The 12,730-nt window shown below is 43.5% G+C and overlaps 1 protein-coding gene across 1 annotated transcript in view; it reads left to right on the forward strand.

The window, feature by feature from the left end:
• Positions 1-12,730, forward strand: part of LOC147112489 (visinin-like protein 1) — a 237,419-nt gene that overhangs the window by 220,277 nt on the left and 4,412 nt on the right. The window contains exon 3 of the mRNA XM_085996785.1: positions 7,321-7,536. Within this exon, the coding sequence (XP_085852911.1) occupies positions 7,321-7,536 (216 nt within the window). The remainder of the gene's footprint in view (positions 1-7,320; positions 7,537-12,730) is intronic.

The following is a 12,730-nucleotide window of genomic DNA, read 5'->3' on the forward strand; positions in this document are numbered from 1 at the left end:
TATTTTGAAAAACACGCACACCATGGAGTAAAAACTCCTCCCCCTGCTCCAAAACCCCACCCCAATGAATATCGGGCCCAGTGGGCAGAATTGCTGCAATATCATATCTTGCAGTGAACTATGTTAATTAAACATTTTAGCTCACCATTGACATTGCACTATACTATTTATTCGTTTTTATGGGATGTGGGCGTCGCTGGCAAGGCCAGCATTTATTGCCCATCCCTAGTTGCCCTTGAGAAGGTGGGGGTGAGCCGTCGCCTTGAACCGCTGCAGTCCGTGTGCTGAAGGTACTCCCACAGTGCTGTCAGGTAGGGAGTTCCAGGATTTTGACCCAACGACGATGAAGGATCGGTGATATACTTCTAAGTCAGGATGGTGTGTGACTTGGAGGGGATCTTGGAGGTGGTGGTGTTCCCAAGCACCTACTGTCGTTGTCCTTCTAGGTGGAAGAGGTCACAGGTTTGGGAGGTGCTGCCAAAGAAGCCTTGGCGACTTGCTGTAGTGCATCTTGTAGATGGTACATACTGCAGCCACGGTACGCCGGTGGTGGAGGAGGGAGTGAATGCTTACACTGTAAATAGTTGGAATATTAATAAGATAATGGCGTAGCGATGTTGATGTCACATCTGGAACCTGATGAATGTCATGCCTAATGGCTTATCACCTTAACCAATGAAAGAAAAGGATAGAGAAAGAAACTGAGCGAATGACGGAGAAGGAAATAGGGTAAATTAGAATCCAATTAGAGACAGAAAGAGAAATAAAGAGAGGAAAAGAAAAAAAGTGGATAAGAGAGAAAGAAAGAGACACAAAGGAAAATTAAGAAAATAATTTAAAAGAATAAGCAGAAGAAGAGGACATTGCAACCCAGTTGTGTTTGAGAATTGTTGGATTGGTCCTTGAGAAATTAATGAGTGAATTGCGAGGTAGTTGTGTTTGACTAGTCTAATTGAATTTTTTGATGAAGTAACAGGGAGGATTGATGAAGGGAATGCAATGGATGTTGTCTACATGGATTTTAGGAAGGCGTTTGACAAAGTACCACATAGAAGGCTGGTTAACAAAATTGTGGGTCAGTGGCAGCTTGGATATGGAATTCGCTTAAGGATAGAAAACAGTGAGTTGTGGTAAATGGCTGCTTTTCAGACTGGAGGATGCATAGACAGTGGTGTTCCCCAAGGGTCAGTGCTGGGGCCACTGCTTTTTATTATATATATATAAATTCGCCGATGACACCAAACTTGGAAGTGTGGCAAACAGTGAGGATGAAACCAATCGACTGCAACAGGACATAGAAAGGCTAGCAGAATGGGCAGACAAGTGGCAGATGGAATTTAATACAGAGAAGTGTGAGGTGATGCCTTTTGGCAGAAGGAACAGGGAGAGGCAATATACACTTAATGGCACAGTTTTAAAGAGTGTGCAGGGACAGATGGACCTGGGAGTTAATGTGCATATGTCCCTGAAGGTGGCAGGACATATTGAGAGAGTGGTTAGCAAAGCATATGGGATCTTGGGCTTCATGAATAGAGGTATTGAGTATAAAAGTAGAGAAGTTATGCTGAACCTTTATAAAGCACTGATTAGGCCACAACTGGAGTATTGCGTCCAGTTCTGGTCATCACACTTTTGGAAGGATGTGAAGGCCCTTGAGAGGGTGCAGAGGAGATTTACCAGAATGGTTCTGGGGATGGGGGAATCTTAGCTACAAGGACAGGTTGGAGAAGCTGGATTTGTTTTCATTGGAGCAAAGGAGGTTGAGGGGTGATTTGATAGAGGTGTACACGATTATGACTGGTTTGGATAGGCTCGATGGAGAAAGGCTGTTCCCACTAGTTGATGGTACAAAGACTAGGGGACACAGATTTAAGGTTTTGGGCAAGAAATACAGGGGGGATGTGAGGAAAAACTTTTATGCAGCGAGTGGTGAGGACCAGGAACTCGCTGCCGCCAGATGTGGTGGAAACGGAAACGCTCAATGTTTTTGAGAGACTGGATAGGCACTTGAGGGAAATAAACTTGCAGGGCTACGGGGATAGAGGGGGGAATGGGACTGACTGGATTACTCCACAGAGAGTCGGCACGGATTCAATGGGCCGAATGGCCTCCTTCTGTGCCATTATGACTCTGACTCTATGTTGATTGAGAGGTAAATGTTCACTACCTGCTGGAGTGAGACTCCATCGCTTAGTTGGTCCCTGTATGGGCCTCGAAGGTTGAATGTCATGTCAGGACCATAAATCATGTCATTAACAGAGTTAATTACCAGTCCTAAATTGATGCGGCAGGAATAATTTGTTTAACATCCTCAATCCAGCAATCTGATGAGAAGAGACTTTTATCAGCTTTGGCTAATAACGGCGGAGCGGCACACGTCGTCCAGCAATTTGCAGAGAATCAGAACTCAGGCATATCTCTTACTCCACAAATTGCTCAATTTTTGTAGGAATCAATAACGGCGAGTGCTGTGTAGTCCCATCAATTTCTGACCCATAATAAACAGCATTTCTGGAGTTTCTACCCACCTGGGTAATCTACCTGAATTTCTTGTTACAAGCGGTTTTATTTAGTATTACAGAAAACCTGCTTTTGTAGATGAATAATTCTTTAACAATCACAACTAAACACGTCTTATTGAGTTCCTAGCTGACGCAAAAACCGAATGCATATCTGAACCATATCATACTTGTTCTGATGTTCAAAATATCTTGTGTGTCTATTATTCAAGAGAGTTTTTGCTGAAGAGTTACTGCAGTTCACAGGTCCTGCCACTGTGTAAAAGTTTGAACTAAAGTGTGGGATGTGTTATGGCGTTATGAATATGGAGGTGGAAACAAAAGTGTCAGGTCTGAAAGCATGTGAAGGTTACAAATTTAAGAATCCTACCAGGTGGGAGAGATTTGGGAAGAAGTAAACACTTCTGCCATCACCTCCATCACTTCATGACTGCAGTTTTACAATTTCAGAATATGCACCCTTAAGGATATTCTTTTTTAAATGATGTAGTTGAGGGGTCAAAGACAGAATCTAGGAACAATAGAGGAACTACTGGGTATATACTATAGGCCACCAAATACTGGGAAGGAGATAGAGGAGCAAATTTTCAGGCAAATTACAGAAAGATGTATGAACTACAGGGTAGTGATAATTAGGACTTCAATTATCCTAATATAGATTGGGTTACAAGGGGAAGAGTTCCTGAAATGTGTACAAGAGAACTTTCTTGACCAGTGTGTATCCAGCGGAACAAGGAAGAGGCAGTGCTGGCTCTAGTTCTTGGGAATGAAGTGGAGCATTTTTCAGTCTGGGAGCATTTGGGGAACAGTGATCATAATATCATCAGGTTTAGAATAGTTATGAAAAAGGATGAGGAACAAACAAGCATAAAATACTTAACTGGTTGGAGGGCTAACTTCAGTGATTTGAAAAGGGATCTAGCTCAGGCAGATTAGAATCAAAAATTGGTAGCAAAACAGTAATTGAACAATGGGAGGCCTTCAAAGAGGAGATGGTTTGTATATAGAATAAAAACATTCCCACGAGAAGGAAAGGAAGGGCATCCAAAGCTAGAGATTCCTGGATGACAAAAGATTTAGAGATTAAAATGAGACAGAAAAAGGAGCCTTATGACAAATGTAAAGTCCATAACACAGCAGAGAACCAAGCTGAATATAGAAAGTAAGAGATCTAAAGAAGGGAATAAGAGGGGCAAAGAGAGAGTATGAGAATAGATTAGTGGCTAACATAAAAGGGAGCCCAGAAGTCTTTTATGAACATATAAATAGTAAAAAGGTAGTCAAAGGAAGGGTGGGGGTCAATTAGGGACCAAAAAGGAGATCTCCCTGTGGAGGCAGAGGGAGTGGCAGGGGTACTAAATGAGCACTTTGCATCTGTCTTCACTAGAGAAGAGGATGCTGCCAATGTAGCAGGAAGAGATAGTAGTGATATTGGATAGGATTAAAATGGATAAAGAGGGCATACTTAAAAGGTTAGTCATAGAGTCAGAGTTATACAGCACGGATAGAGGCCCTTTGGCCCATCGTGTCCGCGCCGGCCATCACGCCCTGTCTAATCTAATCCCATATTCCAGCATTTGGTCCGTAGCCTTGTATGCTATGGCATTTCAAGTGCTCATCCAAATGCTTCTTGAATGTTGTGAGGGTTCCAGCCTCCACAACCCTTTCGGGCAGTGAGTTCCAGACTCCAACCACCCTCTGGGTGAAGAAGTTCTTTCTCAAATCCCCTCTAAAGCTCCCGCCCTTTACCTTGAATCTATGCCCCCTAGTTATTGACCCTTCTACTAAGGGAAAAAGCTCCTTAGTATCCATCCTATCTATGCCCCTCATAATTTTGTACACCTCAATCATGTCCCCCCTCAGCCTCCTCTGCTCCAAGGAAAACAAACCCAATCTGCCCAGTCTCTCTTCATAGCTGAAGCGTTCCAGCCCTGGTAGCATCCTGGTGAATCTCCTCTGCACCCTCTCCAAAGCTATCACATCCTTCCTGTAGTGTGGCGACCAGAACTGCACACAGTATTCCAGCTGTGGCCTAACCAGTGTTTTATACAGCTCCATCATAACCTCCTTGCTCTAATATTCTATGCCTCGGCTAATGAAGGCAAGTATCCCATATGCCTTTTTTTTACCACCTTATCCACCTGTTCCGCTGCCTTCAGGGATCTGTGTACTTGCACACCCAGATCCCTCTGACCCTTCGTCTTGCCTAGGGTCTTACCATTCATTGTGTATTCCCTTGCCTTGTTAGTCCCCCCAAAGTGCATCACCTCGCACTTTTCCGCGTTAAATTCCATTTGCCACTGTTCCGCCCATCTGACCAACCCATCGATATCGTCCTGCAGACTGAGACTACCCTCCTCGCTATTTACCACCCTACCAATTTTTGTATCATCCGCGAACTTACTGATCATACCTTTTACATTCATATCCAAGTCATTAATATAGACCACAAACAGCAAGGGACCCAGCACCGATCCCTGTGGTACCCCACTGGCCACAGGCTTCCAGTCACAAAAACAACCTTCGACCATCACCCTTCTGCCACTAAGCCAGTTTTTTATCCAACGTGCCAAGGCACCCTGGATTCCATGGGCTCTTACCTTCTTGACCAGTCTCCTGTGCAGGACTTTATCGAAGGCCTTACTGAAATCCATGTATACCACATCCACTGCGTTGCCCTCATCCACACACCTAGTCACCCCCTCAAAAAATTCAATCAAATTAGTCAGACATGATCTTCCCTTGACAAAGCCATGTTGACTATCCCTGATTAATCCGTGCCTCTCCAAGTGGAGACTGATTTTGTCCCTCAGAATTTTTTCCAATAATTTTCCCACCACTGATGTTAGGCTCACTGGCCTGTAGTTCCCCGGTTTTTCCCTACTCCCCTTCTTGAATAATGGAACTACATTAGCGGTTCTCCAGTCCTCTGGCACATCCCCTGTGGCCAGAGAGGTTCTGAATATGTGTGTTAGAGCCCCCGCAATCTCTTCCTTTGCCTCACACAGCAGCCTAGGATACATTTTGTCCGGGCCTGGGGATTTATCCATTTTTAGGCCTGCTAAAACCGCCAATACCTCCTCCCTCTCGATGTTAATGTGTTCGAGCATATCACAGTCCCCCCGCCCTATTTCATCAAAGTCATCAAAGTAGAAAAGCCAGCATGTCCAGATGGGATGCATCATAGGTTACTGAGGGAGGTAAGGATGGAAATTGTGGAGACTCCGGCCACAATCTTTCAATTCTCCTTGAATATGGGAGTGGTGCCAGAGGACTGGAGGATTACTAATGTTACACTCCTGTTTAAAGAAGGGTAGAGGGATAAACCTGGCAACTACAGTCCAGTCAGCCTAACACTGGTGCTGGGGAAACTTTTAGAGACAATAATCCGGGACAAAATGAATTGCCATTTGGAAAAGCATATGCTCATAAATTAAAAGCAGCATGGATTTGTTAAAGGCTAACTTGATTGAGTTCTTTGATGAAGTAACGGAGAGGGTTGATGAAGGTAGTGCAGTTAATGTGTATATGGACTTTCAAAAGGTGTTTGACAAAGTACCACATAACAGTCTTGTTAGCAAAATTAAAGTCCATGGGATTAAAGGGAAAGTGGCAGTACAGATACAAAATTGGCTAAGAGACAGAAAGCAGAGAGTAGTGGTGAATGGTTATTTATCAGACTGAAGGGAAGTATACAGTGGTGTTCCCCAGGGTCGGTATTAGGACCACTCCTCTTTTTGATATATAGTAATGACATGGACTTGGGTATACAGGGCATAATTTCAAAGTTTGCAGATGACACAAAATTCGTAAATGTAGTAAATGGTGAGGAGGATAGTAACAGACTCCAGTAGGACAGACTAATGAAATGGGAAGACATATGGCAGATGAAATTTAATGCAGACAAGTGTGAAGTCATACATTTTGGTAGGATGAATGAGGAGAAGCAATATATACTAAATGGTACAATTTTAAAAGGAGTGCAGGAACAGAGAGACTTAGGGGTGTATGTACAAGTAGAGATGAAAACAGTATAAAAGTAGCGAGGGTTCAGGCCAATGCTGTGTGATTGTGAGCAGAGCAACTATTTTTATTTTATTTAAATTTCTAAAGCTTAATATTTGTGGGGTCAACAAAGTAATGCAAACAGAACCTACTTCTTACCAAGAATCGCCAAAAGTTAGTTGAAGATCCTTTGAAATGAGGGGCACCTGACCCTGGCACAGCACTAATTCAATTAAGTGTGTTGGAGGAACTCTGGTTCGGGTGTGCTGAAGAATATTAGATCACGATCTGAAATGTCTTCAGACAAGTATCTCTGAGGCTTCTAGTGCGTTGGCTACCTTATAAGAACATGAGGTTGGAGCAGGAGTCGGCCATACAGCCCTTCGAGCCTACTCCACCATTCAATAAGATCATGGCTAATCTTTGACCTACAAGAACAAATGATCCATGCTATACCCGTGTTTGCGTGGGTTTTCTCCGGGTGCTCCGGTTTCCTCCCACAGTCCAAAGATGTGCGGGTTAGGTTGATTGACCATGATAAAAATTGACCCTTAGTGTTAGGGGGGATTAAATACGTGGGGTTACAGGGATAGGGCTTGGGTGGGATGGCTGTCGGTGTAGGGACTGGGTGCTAGGGTTTGGATGATCAGCCATGATCTCGTTGAATGGCGGAGCAGGCTCGAAGGGCCGAATGGCCTACTCCTGCTCCTATGTTTCTATGTTTCTATATGGAGCATAACAAATGAAAAAGAATCCTGATTTGAATTCTTTATTTAATACATTCTTTTTCTTACAGTTTTTCCCTTACGGAGATGCATCCAAGTTTGCTCAACATGCCTTCAGGACCTTTGATAAAAACGGTGATGGGACGATCGACTTCAGAGAGTTTATTTGCGCGCTCTCTATTACTTCAAGAGGCAGCTTTGAACAGAAGCTAAACTGGGCCTTCAATATGTATGATTTAGATGGTGATGGTAAAATAACAAGAGTGGAAATGTTGGAGATCATAGAGGTAAGGAATAATTCCTCCATAAGTTCTGCCGTTTAATAGCCGCTAACCTGTACAATCACACCCCTATTTTAGGTCAAATTCAAAGCGGTCAGGGCTGCCATTTTTTCTGCCTTTTAAGTACAAATGTACCTAAATTAAACACTTGGTTAGAACATAAAAATGATGACTTTCAATCAGGTAGAATATTTTAGTGTTTAGAAAAAATGTTTTTAAAATAGGAAAACAGCACTGATAATCTGTTTATAATGTACATTAAATATCAGGTGCTTCACCAATCTACAGTGCAAAAATGTTAAGATATGATTTTTCAACCCCACAACAACATAATTTGCCAGTATTGATATCACAATGTAATTCTACCCCTTTGTGAATACTGAGTTAGTATTATTTGGGTAAAGTTTTGACTGTGCTTTGGGTGGCTCGGAGCCGTGCCCACCGACTGCACATTCCAGAAATTCAGTTGTGCGCTGTGGATGATTTTCTGAACATATGATCAGAAAATAACGTACAGCTCGCCTGAAGTTCCGCTAAGGCTTCTGGCAGATGAGGTTCCACCCCCACCCGCCCTCTCCAAGAGCCCCAAATTGGAAAATTATCCTTTATAGGATTGGGAGCATGGGTCAAAGAGCTGCCACAGAGGTCCATGCACCTCATTCCTGCCTGCCTCCTTTCATTGTTCGCACTTTTTACAAGCCAATCTGCTGGCCAGCATGAGCCTTGTTTTGCTTCTGATTCCTATGCAAATTAGTCCTGGATTTTATGACCTCTCCCCCCCAACATACTACAGCACATTTGCATAAAATAGATGGCTGTTTGGCTGGTCCAGCCTTTAAGAGTTGATTCTTTAAAGTTGTGTTTGAGTTTTCAGTGTTGGTTGGAAAGTGTGATTATAGGATCATCTGCATGTTTTGAGATGCATTATGTCCTTTTCTTGTACTTGCATTATTTTTTCATAAAATAATTACAGATGAGGAAGGCCATTCGGGACCATATTAGTTTATTCATCCAAAATTGCTGTAAAGTACCCCATTGCATCATACAATAGTTCTTAAATGATTACGGAGTTTTCACCTCAACTATTCCATCTAGGAGTCCATTTCATGTCTTGATCATTCTTTATATGAAGAAAAACTTCCTAAATTTCCCTTTTACCAATTTTGAACCTGTGGGCCCCTTGTTCTGCTCTCTCAAGGCAAGTTAAAGAAATTTTCCAAATTTGCCTTTTCTATGTTGTTTATCATTTTATATATCACTTTAAGATTACCTCCCGGACACTTTGGGGTGGAAATTGGACAGAGCCCAAAATCGGATGCAATTCCGGTGGCGCACAGCAACTGCGAGCCAGATTGGAGAGGCCCGAGGACCGTCATAAATCGGTCCCAGGGCCTCATCATCACAATTTCGATGAGCTGGAGGTGCCAATCGGATGCCCTGACCCAGTGTGCCGGTCGATGCCTGGCCAATTTCAGCCGGTGCCAAGGCTCACGGGTAAGGTCGGGGGTGAAGGTGATCAAGAGGAGGGCACAAAAGACAACATTTCTCGAAGTGAGTGGGCCTTTTTTTGAGTGCCCTCCAGCAGTCCTAAAGGGACCACTGATTAGGCCGCTCAAAACTGACAAATATTAGTCAGAATTTTAGCAGAGGAAATTCTGATTAGTCTAATTGAATTTAGGAATCTGGGTCAGAAATGGTGCAGGAATCTCATTTTAATATTGGAATGAGGGCTGCGCTTATTTCAGGCAGCCACCACAACTGCCTAAAAGGCCCCAACCAGTTTAGCAGCGGCCTGAACCAAAGTCCTGAACCACAGGCCTCTGCCCAGCTAATTTAGTTAGTGTTATACCCGTTTTACACCCGTATGCTAAATTTATGTCCCAGCCTTTCAAGGCTAAAAAAAACTCAGTTCTGCTTCACCTTTCCCTATAGCCTTCATTTTTTGATATGCCAGAATGTCTTCCTCCAAGAGCATCAGAGTCCTGCAATTTGTGAGCATTTCTTCAGTATCCCTTGAAACTTATGCCATCATGTCATTCAAACAAAATAATAGCCTTGAGATACAAGGTGAAGAAGCACATTATTGTTGTATCCTGTGACTACCAGGATAGTAGTAGGCGATCTAGATGGATTTTGGTCTTTTTTCCATCTAGCAATACCTGTGCAGCATCATTACTTGCCCATAGACCCTGCATCATGCCTCCACATTGAGTTTTCTTTTACCTGACACTTTGCAAACAGTGCCTAATATGGGAGTGAAGTTGGTGATGTGGCCGTGCTGCCTGCCCATTGGTGCCGGAATGAGGGCCTCAGTCCTTTGATGAATGAGCAAAATTGGCCTTTATACAGCATGGCAAAAGTTCAGGTGAAAGAAAAACACCTGCTGATTACTCCCTTCATGGAAAGAAAAATCTTCACTATTAGCATGATTAGACCCTTAAGCATTCATATTTTCTCTTTGCCTTTCTCTCACTATTATACACAACCTACAGCAGACAAAGTAAGCATATGATTTGTTCTGTCAATGTTATTCTAAATTCACCTGCTGGGAGATACATGAGTGACTCATCCTCTATTTTCTCTCCCTCCCTATGGTAAAGTGACTGGCATCCACTTGGCCCTTTCCCAAACAACAAGGTTCAGAAAGGGAACTGTGTGTGTGAAGGGAAAACAGGTGTGAACTTAAATTCCACCATTTCATGTCACAGGCTATTAATGCTCCACCATGCAAGCTCTATATAAAATGTGTGAAACTAAATAATGCAATTCTACCTTGATATCCTGTTGAAATTCATAAACAAGTCAACTTTCACTGTCATGATTAAGACTGTCAGAAATCAAGAATTAAAGATTCGTAACTCCCTCTCCAGCATGTGTTATTCTAGACTTTGCATTTTAAGTATAAATCTGTTCTAATGGAGATTTAATGAAACCATGGGGTATAAATTGGTCTTTGTTGCATCTGTCGTACAGGCGTAAAATGGACCAATTTCGGGGTGCAATGTCCTGCACCCCAGGATCTGAAATTGAGTAGGGCCATTTTTCAAGGGTCTGGGACGGCTGCTTGAAACAGGCATATGCTAATGAGGGGTCTAATATCTGTTTAAGGATCCTTACCAGAAATTGGGCTGTCCTAAGCACAGCAATCCTTGGGCCTGCATACAGCCTTACACTTGTAGATAGGCACTTCACTAGGGTCGATTTTAACTCTATCCGCCCAGCATAAACAGGGTAGTAGCCTGAAAATGGTGTTCGGTTATTTACTGCCCCATTTACGCTGGCATGCCTGCTGCCGCCATCTTGGGTAGGGTCCAGAGATGGGTGGCCAGAGCGCCCGCCTGTTTCAGGTGGGAGACCACTTGTAACATGCCAATTGTCCATAGGACCCCACTTGAAATTTCAGGGTACAAACGGGCAGACATACTTTGCCCATTTGTACCCAATACTGCAGGGCCTAACCAGCGGTCCTTAAAGGCACTGCTGGTGACCACTCAAAAGAAGGCCCCAGTAATGATTAATTTTTCTTTGGTGGGCCAGGAGGAGCAACAGGTCCATAAAAAAAAGTCTGACTCGCTGTAGGCCTACCTGAGGTCTCCCCAGGATTGCCTCCATCTCCCAGGCTTTGATTGTCATCCGGCTCAGCGTGGGAGCTGGCTTATTTCTCATCCTCCCATAACCATTGATCTGCAGCAAGATGCCTGCTGGTGCCCGCAGCTCGCCGGCAGCATGTAACTGAGGCCCGGGCCTAACGCAAGCAACAACAGGTGGCTGGCTGCTGTGTTGTACCCGCCAAATGCTCTTTATCTGTCCAACATTAAAATCGGCCATACTAGCAAGACCAACTACTCTTGGAAGCTGTGCTCTAAGACTCTGTTGATATTTTTTGAGATCTAGAGAGCAGTAACTGTTCCCTGATTCACTGTTCTACTAACTTAGACTACTCACAGCTGAATGAACACAATGGCCCATAATTTGCGGTCTGCGGTGAAGCAAAGGCGTTCGCCTCTGTCCCCGAAGTAACCGTCCCACAAAGACCTCATGGTCTCTGTGGCGAGAAGTTCAGCTTTTCCGCTGCGCAATTGAAATCAGCGCAAGTTAATGGGGATTCCATTAGCTGCTGTGACGTCAACAAGCTGTCTAAGAAACCAATCAAAATGCAGAATTCTCAGACTGAGAATCAGGAAGTGGGTAAGCTCCTTTGATTCTAACTTTTTAAAAATGTTAGAGAGCAGAACAATGATTGGGGCTCTCAAATGGGGAAAAGGCAAACCTGAAATAAAGATGAACAAACTTTAAAAAAATAAAAAAAATTTAAGTTTCTTATTTAATTTTTATTAAAATGGATAAATTTGACACTCCACAAAATTAAAATGAGTTTTTCAGGGCCGTAATGTTTGTTTTGCAGTCACTACGCTGTTAAAACCCCAGTTACACCATTTCAAAAGGGTCTAACTTTTGACGGGGTATTTAACAGCGGTATTGCCGCCGGTGAGCCAAATATTTTGGTCAGATTACACTGATTGGCGGCTCTGGGGGTCGGGAGGGAGTGGGAGGGCACAGCACAGCCTGTGGAGGAGCAGTGAATGATAGACCGCAACTTCAGGATTTCCGCATTGGGCTGTGCATGCGCTAAATCCTGAAGCTGCTGTCAGTTTCAAAGGTGAAATAACAGCGAACGCTGCCAGTTCGCCGTTATCCGGACCGCAAATTCCGGGCCCATACCTTTGACAAGCTGCAATCCTCATTTGGACAGTGCCCTGTGCATGCTTCTTTCTTTTTCCATATATCCAACTTGTCTTTTTCTGATGGTACAGGGTTCTGGCCATTTGGCAATTTGCCATACAACAATAACAACTTGCATTTATAAAGCACCTTTTAACGGCGTAAAACATCCCAAGGCGCTTCACAGGAGTGATTATCAAACAGAATTTGACACCGAGCCACATAAGGTGATATTAGGGCAGAGGACCAAAAACTTGGTCAAACAGGTAGGTTTTAAGGCACGTCTTAAAGGAGGAAAGAGAGGCAGAGAGGTTTAGGGAGGGAATTCCAGAGCTTAGGATCTTGGCAGCTGAAGGCATGGCTGCCAGTGTTGGCGTGATTAAAATTGAGGATGCTCACGAGGCCAGAATTGGAGGAGCGCAGAGATACTTCATCGGTACATAAGATTTCACAGCTGAATTCTCAACAAGTTAATTTA

Source organism: Somniosus microcephalus, chromosome 9, assembly GCF_052327205.1.
Source record: "Somniosus microcephalus isolate GS21.2 chromosome 9, FLI_Smic_1.0, whole genome shotgun sequence".
NCBI lineage: Eukaryota > Metazoa > Chordata > Chondrichthyes > Squaliformes > Somniosidae > Somniosus > Somniosus microcephalus.